The 17,877-nt window shown below is 41.3% G+C and overlaps 2 protein-coding genes across 7 annotated transcripts in view; both read left to right on the top strand.

The window, feature by feature from the left end:
• LOC6507524 (pneumococcal serine-rich repeat protein) overlaps window positions 1-14,922 on the top strand; it is a 38,883-nt gene extending 23,961 nt beyond the window's left edge. For 3 of the 6 annotated variants that reach the window (XM_044714871.1, XM_044714872.1, XM_044714874.1), the window contains 13 exons: window positions 1,530-1,832; window positions 2,310-2,957; window positions 3,696-4,271; window positions 4,472-4,660; window positions 7,290-7,466; window positions 7,529-8,498; window positions 9,145-9,286; window positions 9,363-9,595; window positions 9,660-10,090; window positions 10,155-10,260; window positions 12,787-12,962; window positions 13,115-13,482; window positions 13,542-14,922. In XM_044714871.1, coding sequence (XP_044570806.1) covers window positions 1,530-1,832; window positions 2,310-2,957; window positions 3,696-4,271; window positions 4,472-4,660; window positions 7,290-7,466; window positions 7,529-8,498; window positions 9,145-9,286; window positions 9,363-9,595; window positions 9,660-10,090; window positions 10,155-10,260; window positions 12,787-12,962; window positions 13,115-13,482; window positions 13,542-14,577 — 5,355 coding nt within the window. In that variant the 3' untranslated portion in view covers window positions 14,578-14,922. Of the gene's footprint in view, window positions 1-1,529; window positions 1,833-2,309; window positions 2,958-3,695; window positions 4,272-4,471; window positions 4,661-7,289; window positions 7,467-7,528; window positions 8,499-8,568; window positions 8,694-9,144; window positions 9,287-9,362; window positions 9,596-9,659; window positions 10,091-10,154; window positions 10,261-11,470; window positions 12,075-12,786; window positions 12,963-13,114; window positions 13,483-13,541 lie in introns of those variants that run through there. The other 3 variants (XM_044714873.1, XM_044714875.1, XM_014909810.3) reach the window with 3 other exon arrangements.
• Window positions 14,923-16,627: 1,705 nt separating this feature from the next.
• Window positions 16,628-17,871, top strand: LOC6507525 (formylglycine-generating enzyme). The gene has a single exon (XM_001955819.4). It carries the CDS (start codon window positions 16,700-16,702, stop codon window positions 17,726-17,728), a length of 1,029 nt encoding a protein of 342 aa, XP_001955855.1. The 5' UTR covers window positions 16,628-16,699; the 3' UTR covers window positions 17,729-17,871.
• The last annotated feature ends 6 nt before the right edge of the window (window positions 17,872-17,877 follow it).

The raw sequence follows: 17,877 nt of genomic DNA, 5'->3' as shown, positions 1-17,877 counted from the left end.
CGGGTGTTTTGTTATTTTAAAACATCTGTCAGCTTAAAGCTAAACCACGGCTCTCTCTTCTTCCCATTCTACGTCATTGATCTCTCTGGCCACTAATTCCTTCAATTTCGTATTTCCTCAAAATCCACAAATTAACGTCAATCTGTGATTAAGTTTTTTTTCTGAAAGATTGGGGAATTAATTGGCTTCATTATGTATCAACACAACGAGCAGAATACAAGTTTCCTTGATAAGTTGAATGCCATCCGTTAATCGCCTCTGTTCACAGTTGCTTATGGTTGCAGATACTTATCGATACTGCAGATACCCAAAAACAGAGGAATTAAGTGCATTTTACTTTCGTAGTTCCCTCTAATGTGGATCACTAGACAATATTGCAAACACTGGACGCATATCTTTGAGGTTATTATAATTGGCAGACAAAAATTGTTTCGCCATGGGGAATTACCTGAGGAAGCCAGTTTAGCCGCAATCATTTTTCTGGCAGTCCCGTCGAAATTGAATGGTAACCACAACATATGGTATGCACGATGTACGTTAATTGCTTACACATTTCCCACATGCAAGTTGCATGTTTGCCCGAAAAGCAGAAAAAATTAAATTACAGGGCGGGCGTAGACACACCCGCTATTTTTGAATAAAATGCGGAAGATAACCACTTTTTGTTTTTCATGGACAGCAAAATTTGCCAGTTTCTCACACTAAACCGCACTGCTGCCGAAAGTTGCCGAACAAATTGTTTCACAATATCTGAGTACGAACGTGTGCAGCGTCTTTCCTGCATCAATAGAAAACCGTTGGTTGATCTACTTTTTGGTTTAGATAATGACAGATTGCTGGTTAATGTTGCTGGCTCTTTTTCTGCTGCCGAGCGCTCGCCTGATTTTTTCTCTCGAAGATATTTCAATTACCAGAGTAATGATTAATGCTATTTGGGTTAGCCAATGTTTTGCGAAAGCCCCAGATCGGCGAAAGAATTTCATGAATGCTCTGCTCATATTTGTTGCTTTGAATCGATTAAGTTAAGGTTCCGTAAGTGTTTGCATAAACTGTGCTGTAAACGTACAATCATTTAAAGAGGTAACTACATTGTCTTAAAATATCTGATGAGCGAAGCTTTTCCAATTAATTCAAATGCTGTAAGTGACCTTTGGACGGCCGACGCTGGAATTTGGAAATCCAAGTCTTCGCAGATGATCACACAGCGCCAGTGGCCGAGGCGTATTGGGATAATTTTGGAACTTGTTGCTTATAGCAGTCTTTTATTTATTTTGGTTTTACTGAGTGCTAGAAAATTAATTTCTGTTTATACTTTCTGGGACGGGCAGAGCGGGGGGTTGTGTGTTTGAATGAAGGTCACTTGGGGTTAGCTAAAGAAGGAGCAACAGTGTAATATTTTCGGAAAAGCCCCAAGGTCTCTTGCGAAACATTGTCTTCACATCTTACATGTGTGGGCGTTGTAAGAATAGGCAATCAACGAGAAGCCCTTAAAATATAAACTAAGTTTAGTTAATGGTTGGTTTTTCCAGAATGGTTTGGATGACGACGACGAAAACGAACAGGAGGATACCGAAGACGATTCTTTTGGCTACGAGGAAGAAGCTTGTCAGGACGAAGCTACCGAGGACGACAGCAACGATCTAAACTCCGATCTGGATCTTGAGAACACTTATCCCAAGTCGTCCAGCCCGGTTGAGTTCATCCTTCAACGCTGCAAGATAACAGCCACGCAAATTGACTGCAAACCGCCCACGTCCCCAGCCCAGGCCATCCCATCGCAAAAGGAGCCGTTGCCGACTGATCAGCCTCGCGATTGTCTTGCACCACTAAAGGTAAGTCAATCGGTAATTTTGTTTGTTGTCTGCGTGATTTGCAAATCCAGTCCTAGTTGTTGTTTGACTGTAAGTTTCTTGTTTGCTTAGTTGCATGCCGTCTTTCATAGTACTGTCAACTTGTTAGCCTTGCTTATCCTAACCCCAATCAAAACTAACTAAAAGAATTCCAAAAAAGATATTTAAACAAGAAGAAAACCCACTCCCACAATCCAAAGCATAAATAGACAGACTTAGTAAACCGAAATGTATATTTATAACTCCGATGAAAACATTTATATTTCAAAATCATACCATATCGAGTTTATAATTTGGGTCTAAAAATACTCCAAATCCCAACGAAGTTGCCATCACTTGATCTTCATTGAGGCCCCCTCCCAATCCCAAGGCCAACACCCCAACCGACCATCCCTCGTCCCCCTTAATAAATTGTTTTTATTCACCCTAAACCCCATTTGCGTATACTTGCACCCGAAGCCCGGCGATGAAGCCGACGAGGAGCTAGACGACGAGGACGATGATTCCAATCTGCCAGGCTCTGACGTGGTGGATTTTTTGATTGCCAAGGGATCCTGGCGGCAAACGAACCACCCGAAACCAAACTCCGTTGGGTGCCCCACATTAAGCGGCTTCGAGGCTGATTCGGAGAGCAGTGACTTTGAGCAGATTGGTACTTCGCCTGTGGTCACGGGTCACAGCCAAAGGATTGCGAATCAGAAAGAGATGCCCCAGAGTAGTAGCAGAAGCAGTAACTTTAGCCATTTGTTGCTCCCCCGCAATATCAGCAATAGTGCGTTGCCAAACATGATGCGTAAGAAAAACATTGCTGTGGCTGTAATAACGCCCAATTCGCATGGAAACACCAGCACTGGTGTTTCCTTACGTCACGGGCTAAGTCACGATACAAATAAATCACCAGTGGGGTTGCGAAAGTCGCGAAAAAACCACACCGATATCTCGAAATTCAACCGCTCCAATCGCAAGTCAAAGAACTGCGCAATTTTCTACTTCAAACACCGGGATACGGACCACGAGCAAAGTGCAAATACAGCTGGGAGTGATCTCCAGAGCGAGGAAGATCGAAGCCAGGTCTGCCAGCAGCGATCATCTGCTGGAGCTGGAGACGTAAGTACAATTATTCGTTAGCACGGCTCATCGGGAGATTCGATGCACTATTGAAGGCTTTTTGGTGTTGGTGCAAGTTTATCTATTCGTAGGGAAATGGTTTTCTTTTTTCTGCACTATAGCTGGCACAATTTTACTATAAACTACATTCACTCTTATACTAACAGAGTTTGGTTTGATCTTGAAATGCCTAATATTTTCTTTAAAATACTCTATTGTTATTTTATTACCAACTTAATTAACACTAATTATTAGGCCCTAACTCTATACACCGTAAATAACCTAAGCCGTTTTCGAAAATAAAAAAAAAACAATTTTTTGAAAGCAACTTGCAATGTATTGGCCGAATTGCATATTTCAAGAAAGACTTTTTAATCGTCTTGATGCTAAATCTTTTGTTGCTAAATCTTTTGTTTTCCGCCCACATTTGATAAGTGCCTATGAAGTCAACATTCAAAGTGGAAAAAAGTTGGAAGTGAAAAAGCAATGATGCTTAATTAACATTACTGGCCGCAACCCAAACAGGCTTGCAAAAACAATAGCCAGTCGGCGCACGTTACAAGTTGCAAGCACTCCGCCGTTCGGCGCTCAGCAATTTTCTATTTTCCGCGAGTAATGCTAATAAAACTTAATTTTCCACTAGTCTGACTTAATCTCTTCCCCTGGTGAATTTTAATGTCACTGAATTCTTCCTTCCCCTTCTTGCAACCTTTAAACTGCCATTTTTCTGCCACATAGACACTGAAATCGGCTGATGTCTCAACCGATGACGACGAAGAGGGTTGGCTATACACAGCGACGACGACCCGCACCGCACCAGTCGACACTGAAGATACAGGCGCTGCAAGTGAAACTGCAAAAACATCTATTGTTGATGATCTGCAGCCCATGAATATTTTTTCGACCACAGAAACGGGTGGAAAACTACTACCGCCGACCGACGACTTCCACAAGGAGAAGAAGGTGCTGGCAACCTTTGCCGCCCCGGCATCGCAAAGCAGCAACTACGAGAGTAGCAGCGCCTGCTCCTCCTCCAACTCAAATTCAAACGGCAGACTCACGGAGACGTCGGCCACATCGCGAGTCACTCAGATGCAAGTCCACGCGGATTCACATCCAAAAATGCAGAGGGACTTTCAAACCTATGGCAATCCAAGCGATGCAAACAGTCGTACTGGCACTGCTGGCAACAACAATTTGTACAGCAGCAACATGCAACAAAATACCAATGAGCGACCTGAGGAACTTGAGAAAAAGATCGTCGATGAGATAACTGCTGATATGGCAAATGGAAACACCACCGAACCTCACCAGGTAAATGTCTTTAGAAACGTCTGGTTCACAATTTCATTTTAATATTTAGATCAAAATGGAAGTCTTACGTTATCGTAAACATATTCTCTTTAAGGAATGACGGCAACAAAATAATTCAATAATATTATTATTTTAGACAGAACTATCTTTAAAAAAAAAAACGAATGAAATGTAATTTGACTTTATTTTCTGTTGCATAGATGATCAAAAAGGGGTATGGTCGTGAGGACACATGCAACAACAGCGTTTCTTCAATTAAAGAACCAGCCGATTGTCACCTACTGTCACGATACCCGGAGAAATCGGCTACAGCCACCTCCCCGAAATCGCAGGCTAGCAGCCACAATGCAACAATTTCCGCATCCATGATGATCGTTTCTTCAATTAAGGTAAGATTTAAAATATACTTTTGTTTATACTTTCAGCTTAGCTGTCTGCGTGTCGCCAAATTCAATTTTCCCAAAACTCAAATAATCCTGCTGTTCGCTGGATACCCCTTAAAGTTTTTATGGTCGCTAAAAAAAGGTGTCTGTGCAGCCACAACACTCTCACTTATGTTTGGTTGGCGAGCATGTTTCAGCATTTTTGCAGATTAATTTGCATTTGGATGTTGCGGCATAAAATATTTTCATCCAATGTGTTGTTTTGTTGTTGACCAGCTTGCCTCGTTATTTTCCTTTTTTCGTTGAGCTGCAACGCATGCATCTAGTCGTGTGCAACGAGCCGAGAGTGAAATTTCGAACCACTTTTGTTAATTAAGACCCATTCTTTGGTTTTTCCATGAGGTCTATAAACTGCTCAAGTACTTTAAAGATGAAGTTTTTAAGATTTAATTAAAAAGTCAAGTTCCAAGACCCCACATCGTGAAGTGCACTAAAAAAAGGAAATCGTACACAAAAAATTAATAACTGCAATCAAGAAAAATATTTCTAATCAACCCATGACTTTTTCCAAGTTCTGAATTAAGGTTATATAGATAGAATCATGAATCGCAAAATGAGGTGATTACAAATAAAAATAAAAAGTACCTATTTGAACGTTAAAATTATCTTATCGACGCTCAAATATACATATAGATGTTGGGCTGACGAAAGCAATCAAAATCTTTCCAATAAAAAAAAGGAAAAGTAAAAAATATACAAAATATAACTTTTATTTGGCGAATGTATAGAGAATGGGAAGCTGGCATAATATCTTGTTGTTACTTATCAAAAGGACTTTATGAAATTAAATCGCCAAAAAAACCACTTAAGTTAGCCACTAAAAGTGAAGTATTATGAACTATTTTAGAAAGTAGTACCGTTTTTGTAACTACAATAATACTTTTCAAATGAGTGTTATTGTTTGAATGGGCATGGTTTAGTAGTGCACATCCAGTTATTTTTGCACCTCTTACCAGTCATAGGGTTTGAATCAATTGTGCGCAGTTATACAAAAATTATCTTATCAGTTTTCTCCTAAGCGCCCGGCGACACTCCTCTTGACAAGCCATTTTATTATACGCTTTTCTGTTCGACAATTTGTTTTAATTCATTTCAACAGACCTGAGGAAGTGTATTTTAAAGTGTGAGTGCACTTCAGTCCGGAGCCAACGACTACCACTCCGATGGAGCATTAGCCTTAGTGCCGCTCGAAACGTTAGTGCCAACGGACTGAAAAATCGGGGGCCGCTCTCGCCAACTGGTATACATTGTATATATATGTGCAAATACATATATAATTGCTTACACAAAACAATAGAAAGCCCAAAGTATTTATTGGCAAGTGAGGTGTTTATTAAACAGTTACAGAAACGAATAAAAATCGGTCCACAATAAGTGTTTGTTTTAAACAAGAATATAACAACGCCTAACTCGCCCTCGCTTCACATAAGGTGCAATCAACAGCCACAATACAAATTAAAACGAAAACACAACACTAAAAACAAACAAATTTTAAAATAAAAAAATAAAAAGCGCCCTCCTCCTCGCTTCTCAAAAGGTGTAGTTAAGAAACATAAAAATTTAAATAATGTTGGTTTTATATATTCTTTATTTTTTTTTATCATCTTTTATATAATTGAACAGCAGTGACCGCCCCTTGCGTTTCATTGAGTGCGAGTCTAATCAGTGAGAAAAAATACACGCGAAATAATAAAATCGACCAAAAAAAGGGGGAGATTTTCTAGCTTTGGGCTTAATTTGCAGACCGGTGTCCACACTCGGAGTAATAATTGCCGTTAATTATCGCAAACGCCCGATCGGGTTTTGCGATCGCAGACCAGACGAAAAAATTGTATACCAAAACTGCAATCCGTTAACAGTACGCGTCGACTTGTTCGTTAGGCACTCGAAGGAAATTGTTTCCGTTTTGTCTGCGCTGACTATCAGACCACTCTCTACTTTGATCGCGTGCCTTATACTTCGGCTTAATTCAATTAAGCCGAAAATGACCCGTTCACAAGCGAATGCATGAGCAATGTTTTTAAATCAAAAGATACAAGTACTACATCCGGAGAGGCCTCTGAAACAGACTCCCTTCCCCAGACGGGAGGTTCCGAATCGGACACCTCTGAAGGTTTTTACGGATTCCAGTGCCACGGAAACTCCATGAAGCGGATAAAACTAAACAGAAAGAGAGAAGATAAGCATAAAACTGTCATGTGGAGCTGTGTTTGAGTGACTGTTTTTACAGAATGCCGATTCAAGTCCACTTGTTTTCGATTCTACCACTTTCTAATACCCTTCTCGCCAGTCTTATAAACAATAGACAGTATAGTTACGCTGAAGTGTAGGGAAAATGAGTAACGAAACCTCTAGTTTGGATGAGCCTCAACTTCCTTTGAGAGAGCAAATATCGATAATGCATACATACATGTATATAACAAGAGTTGGTACTACGATATCAGCAGCCAGAGACCACTGCTCCGATTCGTCACGCTTTTTAACTTTTTCGTAGAGTCCGCACATAATTTACCTCTTATTTATTCTTTACCCTTTTTTTCGTATATAACCTCTGTTTCTATCTTACTTTCTCTAGGGCAAGGCCTCGCATGATGCAATCAAGCAATTGGTGATGGAAGCGGAGCATTTGGTGCGCGACCAAGAGGTCCCTCTGATGACACCAACCAAGCCGAAACATTCCATCGTCAAGATCTCTTCCACGGTCAAGAAGCGAGAAGTAGCTCTTTCGCATCCCACCAAGCAACGTGTGGAGGTGAGTCTTATAATCACAGGCTTTCATGACCCTCTATTTAATATTATTGGTTTGTATTCTAGGAGTGGCTGGAGCATCAACCATCCACACCGCAAATGTTGACCTCCAGTCACAGCCATGCCCACGAACTTATGCCGCGCCGCAAGCCAGATGGTTGTGAAGCATCTGGAGAGGCATCTGAAACAGACTCCATTCCCCATACGGGAGGAGCGGCCGGAGTTGGTCTCAACGCGCCCGGATCAGACACATCCGAAGGTTTTACAGATTCCATTGCCACCTGCATGCAGAGAAGCACCAATTCCTTCGGAAACTCCATGGAGCGGATCGGAGGATCCGAAGAACCTATTGAACAAACAGTCTTGACTGTGTGTAATGAGAGCAGCAATCAGAGCCTAAACGGAAAGGTCGTAAAGCGCCAGCAAGCGCGCCGAAAATCAGACAGACCTTGGTCCGTGTCTTGTCTTTCACAATTGGCAACAGACACGTCTCAGCTGGCTTCGTCCAGGACTGCGGATAACTCTTCGCCCGGATGGGCCAGTCATTCAATAAGCGAGAGTGCCCTCGACTCTCTTTCCCCAGGTCCACGGCCTAGAGCAGCTTCCTCTTCGGGAACTGGAAGCAATACAGCTCGAAAGGCGGATAGCAAAGGATCACTAAGACGCAGGAAAGCCAGGAAAAAGCGCAGTTTCGCTATTTCAGCTGGAAGGAAATCGGATTCTGGATCCGAACTCGGGGGCGATCTTACCCAAACCCTTATAAAGTCTTGCGAATCCATGTCCTCACAACAACTGCAAGAGTTCACTAATGCTTTGCTCAGCATTCAAAAGGGAGCATCCGTCGCTCCTCTTCACCCGAAGGCAGAGGTTACTTTGGACTGCGCCCATGCTAAAGGGAAATTTGGGGAATCCCATTTAATGCTGCCAAAATTCCGAGTTGGATCCCTCACCACCGCTGGCCTAATAGCCAGTGATACGCGATTGGGAGCTCTGGCAGCGTTATCGAACTATATGAACGAAAACGAGCAGCAAGCTGGTGAGTGAAATAGTTGATGGAAGTTTTTATTTTATCTGTTTTATCTGTTATGTCTGTTTTCTCGAACAAGCACCCCAGCCGGTACAGACCAGGCGCAAAGGTATTACCAATGCACCAATGACCCGTAAACCCAAAACAAGAGAGTTTTTCGTATTTACAAATTACCAAAAACTTTTTTAAAAGACTAATTTTTATGCAGGATGTGTTTTTCTTTGCGTTTAGTTAAAATTTTATAATATATATATTTTTTTTATTATGTTTTACAATTAAATTTGTATGCTGTATTAGTTTTGTATACCCTTGCTGTAGTGTATGGATTTAGAACCCATTCAAGGACACATCTGCACAATAATTTATCACATCTGGCATTTCTTTGCCAAAAGACATCCAATTCGATGTATTTATATGTATTTGTAGCTTATATCATTTAACTTTAAAATTAATATCACTCAGACGGTATATACATATGTATGTATGTACATCAGTTCAGTTCAATTCCACTGTTAGATTTCGCGTTCTGTATCATAAAATCGTTTATATAATTCATATTGTTTTTTCCCCATCCATCAAAAACAAAAGCCCGACGCGTACCATCGCTCTTGAAATGACTAATTAATTTTTCAAAATAACCCGAAATTTCTCGCAGAACTAAGTACCGAGGACCATCACAGCAGCATCTCGGAGACGGCCTGGGACAATTACCAAGAGAAATATAACTCGGAAAACTATTCCGAGGGCTTCGACTCTGACGCAGCCCGCCGTCTCTTGGAATTCGGCGACGACTATCGGTGAGTATTACATTCGAAAACTAATGAACGCGACCTTTGAGGCAGTGCCAAAATTTATTTATATCCGTTTTTACAGAAATTTCATCGACTCGCAGTCGGACTGCTGCAGCTCTCTTTCGGCGACTAACAACCTGGACTCGTTCTCGCCACCGCGAATGGATTCGTTGCAGAAGCGCGAAATTAAGGTTACCCACATAACTCAGGAGGCAATCACCAACTGCGTTGATCACGCCCGTCGACAGCGAACCCTCGACATCCAATACGAACGTCGTCGAAAGAACTTGGAAGTAAGACGGAAGTCTTGCCAAGGTAAGCTATTATCGTGAGAGTTTGATATAATATATTTTTTAACGTTTTCCAATTTTTTTTGCAGACATGGATAAGACACCGTCGACACAAGCGAAAGTTCCCTCCCAACCGTCCCTCTCAGTCTCCACCACGGCTTTGATTACCACGCCCAAGAATCAATCCAGTCAGAAGCTAAATCAGTGGGCAGAGTCGGTAGGGCGCAAACTAGAGTTCGGTGGAATGAGTCATTCGGCGCAGTCCCTATTGCGGCGCACCTCGGAGAGTGATACCTCGACCCGAAGAAGGCGAACTTACACCGCAGATGATAGAAGGCGATCCTCGAGGAACTTGGACAATGGCATCAAGCCTATTCTCACCCCCGCTTCGTCGAGCAGTTGTTCAGATTCTGAGGATGGCGAGCAGGAGATACGATCGCTTTTGCTTCAGAGTCGCGATCGCCTAGAAGATACAAAGGCCCTCAAGATCAGATGCCACTTGCTCAGACCAGAGGATTATGTAAGTTCCCAAAATATTTTTTTTCCTAATTGATATCTAACAAATTTACTTTATACCCAACCAGAACGAAATCATCAACACTTGCCGTGACAACATACACTGCCTGGAGGCTGTGCTTCGGGGTCCACCCGGCACCGTGCTATCAAATCATTGTGCTGACCATACAAAAGGTGAGTTTCAGCATCCACCTCCATCATCAAGCTATGCAGTGGATAAGACCGGACTGCGCCGCCGGAGACGGCGGCAAACGTACAGGTACCAAGCTGAGTTAGAGCTTCTTTTGACTGCCACGCCACCGGAATCCGGAGACTGTCTGGCAAAGTCACGAATGGCGCAATGCCAGTGTGCTCCGATTTCACGTTTTTTGGCCCGCGTCATCGAGTTCGTTCTCAACTTGGGCAATATGCTGGAGCACTTTACAATCTATAGATTTTTGTCCAGGACACTCAGATCGCTTTATGAACTGGTCAATCGGCCGGTAGGCGGGCGACTAGATCGCTTTTTTGCGGGCCTAAGAGGATTGTTGTAAACACCAAGTGGCTTAAATACGGCTCTAAGCGTTCCCTCTAAGATGCCTTTAAAAAATACGGCTTTAAGCGTTCCTTAACCATATGCCTTTAGATAAACATTATTGTTGAATACGCTTGTTAATATTATGTATGGTTAAGAAATTTGTTTTTGCATTTGACAAAACACATTTTGCGTCGAGTTTATTTATCTTCTATTCATTAACTTTCCGTTCGAGAATATTATTAATTGATTCTATTTGTTTCTTTCAATGGATTTTTTTCTTGCTCATTCATTTTTATTTTTTGGAAATAAAATTCGAACACCAAAATAAAATCAAAACTGTTATAATTTTTAATCTTGCGTTTTTATTCGTTTGTCTTATAATAGCGTAATACTAACTTTTATTTTGGTGTTTTGTCATCTGTTTTGTAAAAAGTATGTTTTAAGACTGTTTATTGTGTTTTTGTCAAATGTCCAGGCAAAATAATTAACAATCGTGCGTTGCTTGCTGCCGCTTTGGTGAAGAACATTCAAAATTTGTTTCGAAAAACCAAGTTTATATAGAATTTCTATTTCATCATCATCAATTTTCGAGATAGTTTTGCAGTTTAAAATCATAAATTTTGATTCTCTATATAAATAACAAAATTAAACTCGAACCATATTAGGGTTAAGTTCAATTTATTTCCCATTTTCTAGCTTATTTCCTTGTTTCCTAGCTGCAACTTAATTAATTCTATACGAATTTTTGATTTCCAGAATACCACTCCCACAGTAATATACCGCTACTGTGTTTTTACTTAAAACAATTTGTTGTAGTGTAAAAGCTTCCATTTCGAAAACGAAGCATTCAGACTTGTATGTGTATGTGTGTATGTATGTCGGTTTCGCTTAGCTTTTAATCTCTGAGTATATGGCTTTCCCTTCTCTTGTTCACATCTCTCAGTTTGTTTTCTGCTCTCGCTCAAAGCGGTTATTTTGTAAAGTGGTCCAAAAAACTTAACAAAACCTCGCATATGTTCCCAAAGTGACTGTGATAATATTAGTAACAAACTAAGCTTAAAGTACGCCGTGAAATAATATAAACATGCCATTCCGGAAAACTTAATGATGTGCTTTTTGGGTGTCTGTATAAAAGTTTATACTTTGCATGAGTTCACGTCATTTCCTAAAATTCGGGGTCGCGTAAACATACTTTGTGGTGCTTTGAACGCTAAATTGAAATTTTGAATCGATTACAAAAATTGATTTTAAATAAACCATTTTGAAATTGTGCTTGAAGAGGGGAGAAAATAAGCATTAAATAAGCATATGTAGATTTCTTCATTTTATTTTTAAATGTACACGCATGTGACGGTTGCCCGGTAAAGCTTAGTCGGCATGGGCAAGGTAAGCGTGGCCGTCCAAACGGCTATTTCTAAAATGACTTCGGAACATTCGTCTAGCAACTCTTCGCGATCGTCATCGGAGCAAGGTAAACATTTTTCCTCTTTGAGATACATACATACATACATATGTATCTATGTATATACAAACACTTTACGGCCACTACAGATGGATGATTTTTCTCAACCATAAAAATGAATGAAATATCAGTGAACGAAGTAGTGGGCCAGGAACGATGAAACTCTCTTCAAAGACGACACAGTAAAGATAAGCCACTAGGGGTGACGGAGCGGGAGGAAGATAAGAGATGAGGCTGTGTGAATCTTGGGAGACTCCCTTATGCGTAAATATCACCCTTGATTACAAGGGGAAATGAAATTACCAAAATACTGATGAAGTCAGGGTTAAAATGACAAGCGCTTTCCGCAATAATGATGAATAAAAATGTTTACGGTTATTTTTGGTTGGGATTAAACATACTACATACATACAAATATACATATATACTCTCTTATCTCCATTGTTCTAATATTTTCTAAATTCTAATGTCCGCACCAGCATCAAGAAAAGTATACTTTAAGATCGGGGTTGAAGAGTGGTCTCTTTCACACCTTTCAACAAAATTTGTTTATCCTCAGCCAAGCTATAACGAGAATACACATTCTTTTATTTGTTATTACCAATCCATTGTCTATCTCCCTATTATCACTTGTATATTTCTAGACCTTTAATAAATTAGGACCCCACTTTACCTACCCATATTTTTAAATGTACAATCCCCGTTTAAACTACTGTTGCAGATTTGCTCTCCGCGTGGGGGGATCTACTCGCCTGGACTGAAAATGCGTCCGAAGCTAGACGGCTTCAGCAGGAGATGAATACTCTTAAAAATGCATTGCAGAGATTGGGGGATAACTCGTCACCGAATCTACTAGACACAGAACCTGCCATCCAGGTAGCCGTGGAGTCGTTAGAGGTAAGCACTCTGTCATGATCGTATAAATAAGTAAATAGTCTAATAAGTAATAGTAATAAGTAATAGGTAATAGTTACAAAATAGTCTTTAATTATACTTTATATTAAATTTTAGTTTCAATAGTCAATAATTATTATTTTTCTCCTTTTCAGTCCGAGAAATCGCAGCTGGCGAGCTACAGGACAAATATGCTTCAGTTGAATGCCTCGGTCCACAGCTGGCTAACTCGGCAGGAGCGTCGGCTTCAGAAAACCCTTGAGGAGCAACAACAGGAGTCCGAACATGAAACGGAAAAGCCTTCCAATCAGATGGAAGTGGAATCTAAGGAGTCAGTGGCCATTACGGTCACTGATAGCAATGGAAACCAACTTGAGGCAGTGACCGCTGAAAAATCATCAAAATCTACAGGAACTAAAGCATGGGACGTGCTTTCTCTGGCTTCTGCGGAGAAGGAGTTCCATAAACATTTAAAAGGCGAAGTTAGCGATATGTACAGCGCGTGGGATGAGGCAAACTCCAGGTGACGTAAAATATTAAACTTTGTGGAAGGTTATAGTAATTACTTATTTAATTTTGCAGAATTAACTCCCAGCTGGAGCTGCTAACCAATTCCCTAATTGCCTGGCGGCAGTTGGAGTCTGGGTTAAGCGAATTCCATTTGGCTTTAGGTCAGGACAGGGGAACTCTTAAGGGGCTTGAAGGAGCTTTAGACAAAGGACAACAAACTTCAATGGAGTTGGCCCAGAATGTAAAGCTTGTAGCCAAGCTCTTGTCGGAGAAGGTTCACGTTAGTCAAGAGAAGCCTCTTGCGGCCCACCAGCATCTGGATCCCAATTTTATCTACCATATTTCCAAGTTTAAGGCTTCGAATGGATCCCTATCGGACTCCGGCATCTCCGATGGAGGAGCTACATCTGATGGCGGTTTATCGGAGAGGGAAAGGCGTTTGGGTGTTCTTCGCCGATTGGCCAAGCAGTTGGAATTGGCTTTGGCACCAGGGAGTGAGGCTATGCGTTCTATTGCTATTCAAATGGAAAACGCTGAGGCCGAATTAAAATACCTGCAAAACACATGTCGGGATTTGATTGTCCGCACGGCAGCTACCCATCACGAATGGCAGCAGCCGCCAAACCAACAAAAAGAGGTGCAGAATTCTAAGGCAAATGAAAAAGTTCAAAAAAAGAAGCCTGTCAACAACACTCAGCCGTCAACACCAGGAAAGCGCCCCAAAAACTGCCGCAAGCCGCAGAAGTCCAAAGGATTGGGAGAAGCATCTATGAAAGCGCAAAACCACTCCGATAAGGAAAATAAACCAGTAGCAAATAGCATTAATACCAATTGCGCCAGTGAAGGTGATTCTACAGATGACCAATCGTTGCTCATTAATTTGGAAAGGTCAAAAGATGACGACGATTCGGAATCAAATCACTCGAGGTCTTTGCCTCGCGGGTGGGCGTGGCGCATAGCAAGAGCGGCTGTACCAATGCAAGTAGCTCTGTTTACCATTTTTTGTGCGGCCTGTTTAATGCAGCCTAACTGCTGCGACAACCTTAACAATTTGTCGATGAGTTTCACGCCACAACTTCGATATATTCGCGGCCCGCCTCCGATGTGATGTTGAACAAGTGACCACTTAGCAGGCACCAATTGGAAACCTTTTTTGGGTTTAATTACGTTATGCCAAGGCATTTGCATGTATTTACAGTTGTAACTAAAGTGTACCTAGAGCATGAGTCACTATGGCAGAGCTACTAAGAGCCAGCGTAATTAGGGTATGGGTCCCGAACGACGTTAAACGTTGGCTGGTGGTTTTACGATTTTTAAATAAAAATAGGGACAAAGGAAAAGCTAATTTTGGCTAGCCAAACGACTTCAATATTTTTTTAAATTGTAACCATATGGAAGCTACCCCTAAATGTAAAACCCTAAAGAAAAATAAATAAAAAAAACTTCAAAACTATTTTACCTTTTTTTTTAAATCGGGCCGAGAATGTATTGGCAAAGTCAAGGTTTTTGTTACTAAAGCCCATTCTGACCCTACATTGTTTCATCCATTCCGTATTGAAATCTGAGAGAAGCAGTTCAGCTCAAACTTCGCCGTGCCCGTCGGCCATTTTATAATTCGCAAGCAGTTCTGACGTCGGAAAAGTATAAATAGAGGACCGCTACAGCAAATTTCTTTTTCAAAAAACATAGTATTTCAGCCATTTTTGGCCCGATTTGGACGGGAGTGGTCTTAAACGATTCAGGAGAACCAAATTGGGCGATTGATGCAAAAAAATTGCAAGATTTTAACTTAAAAATTTGTTGGTTCATATTTGGAATTTTTTTTGCTTTGATCGCTTAATTTGGTCCTCCTGAATCGTTTAAGACTACTTCCGTCGAAATCGGGTCGAAAATGGCTGAAATACTATGTTTTTTGGAAGAGAAATTTGCTGCAGCGGCCCTCTATTTATACTTTTCCGACGTCAGAACTGCTTGCGAATTACAAAATGGCCGAGAGTCCCCATGATAGCAATTTAGATAGCAATAGGAAACGTATTTAGGGTACGAATGCGCTTTATTGGAAAAAAACATTAACTTGGCTTAAACTGTTTTGGGCAAAATTAAGCTTTGTCCGTTACATGACAAAAACAAATTTATTTGATAAAGAAGTCGGATTCGAATTATTGAAAAGGATCAAGGATTTAAGTTCATTTCTTTTCTAGTTAATTCTAAAGGTTTGTTTTAGGTGGTGTTCGAAGCCCAGCAATTCCAACATGATATTGTTCTTTTTTTAATGCTTTCGTTCAATATGCTGCATCTTGAAGCGTTCTGCTTGCGATAACTAGTATCTGAAAATATAAAACCATGAAATTCGGCCAAAAAGGCTAACCAATTCCAATATTACTTACTTGTTTTCATAGGCCGTTGTCTAGATTTGTATTATCAATTTTGTTTGTCAAGCAAGAGCATAAAAATCACATGGCAGTAGAGTTACTATTCAGTCTGCACTTGAATCAAGAAATGTTTCGGCAGAAGCGACAATCAGTACCTAGAAATGCAAAAACATAAAAAATCGAATATACATAGGCTATCCAATACGAAAAATAATAACTTCCTTTTGATAGGCCTAAGGTTGGATTATAGCCTAAATGTTTTCCATAAAAAGCCTGGCTTACAGAAGCGAGGTGCATGTGAATTTGCATTACCTGGAAGCGTACAAGATTCTTCATCGCTGGGAATTTATGTGAAGAGCCATTTACATTAATGTTAGAGCCATCCAGCTAAAAAACATAAATGCGGGTAAAAAGGATATCCAATTTCAACATTACTTACTTTTACCATCTTTTCGCCATGAGCGGTGTCCGTTCTTTTTGCCTCAGTTTACCTGCAGATGCCTCTCCGGATTTTTGGACCAAGTTTGGCGCCGCGTCCTAAAAGAAAAAATGGCGGATTTCAAAAAGTCACGATGGTGCAATGATGGAAAGCACGATTGCTGTGAGAGCAATATAACTTCTGCTGTTACATTTTTCCATATTTTGATGCAGGTCGAAGGGGATTAGATCTCTGATAAACTGATAGAACTCGGCTTATAATTTTCAGTTGTTGGTAACAAAAGTAAAAGAATTTTTTAAATAAAATACCTCTTCTTCTACTTGTTTTGACAGTCACCTTTTTATGTAATCGATAGGACACATCACTATCGATACAACATCTGATATTTTTTGGTATAATACCGCAAAGTAAATAAAAAAATGAAAATAATTGCATACATCCTTGTCTGGCTGAGTTTTACCCAAAGCAATGGGGCTACTGAAAGTTGTGGATGTTCAAAGCTTAACAGGGAGCAGAGCCAAGACAAGGCTCAGCTGTTACACAGAGTGTGCGAGCAGAAATCCCGCAGTGCACACAGCCACTACCGAGACTACTATGGCGAGATGGAACAGGAATTAGAGCCAGAAATCGAGGGAATGTCCCTAATTCCTGGAGGAATTTTTACCGTGGGCACAAACAAGCCACACTTCCACGCTGATAGGGAGGGACCGGAGCGCCAGGAGAAGCTGAATGACTTCTACCTGGACAAATACGAAGTTTCAAACGACGCGTTTTCTATTTTTGTGGAAGCCACAAATTACACTACGGAGGCAGAGCACTTCGGTGACAGCTTCATGTTCAAGACACTACTCGGTGCCGATGAGCAGAAGGCCATGGAGCACCTTCGCGTGGCCAGTGCTCCCTGGTGGTACAAAGTTTCTGGTGTAAGCTGGCGCCATCCGAACGGTAAAGACAAGGGCCTAGAAGGCCTCGGGCAACACCCGGTGGTCCACGTCACGTGGCGCGATGCCGTGGCCTACTGCACCTGGATTGGAAAGCGGTTGCCCAGTGAGGCGGAGTGGGAGGTGGCCTGTCGGGGCGGAAAGGAGCGCAAGCTCTTCCCTTGGGGTAACAAGCTTATGCCCCGAGAGCAACACTGGCTGAACATTTGGCAGGGTGACTTTCCGGAAGGCAACTTGGCCGAGGACGGGTTTGAGTTTACTTGTCCAGTAGACGCATTTCGGCAAAACGCCTTCGATTTGTATAACATGGTGGGCAACGTTTGGGAATGGACAGCGGATCTTTGGGACACCAACGACGTCAGTGAAAGCCCCAATCGAGTTAAGAAGGGCGGCTCGTACCTTTGCCACAAAAGTTACTGCTACCGCTACCGCTGCGCAGCCCGCTCTCAAAACACAGAAGATAGTTCGGCCGGCAACCTGGGTTTTCGGTGCGCCAAGGACGCGTGATCCATGAACGTGTTCAATATAGAAACTTGTTATGCAATACATACTTTTAAATAAGTTATAAGAAATCAATAAAGTGTACTTTAGCACTTATTTTGGTACATGGAACCCGACCCGTGAAACGAATGTGGAGTTTCTAAGATTAATTTATT

The sequence above is a fragment of the Drosophila ananassae genome, chromosome 2R (assembly GCF_017639315.1).
Source record: "Drosophila ananassae strain 14024-0371.13 chromosome 2R, ASM1763931v2, whole genome shotgun sequence".
Taxonomy (NCBI): Eukaryota; Metazoa; Arthropoda; class Insecta; order Diptera; family Drosophilidae; genus Drosophila; species Drosophila ananassae.
The sequence above is the reverse complement of the archived record's forward strand: the minus strand, read 5'-3'. Positions and strand labels throughout refer to the sequence as shown.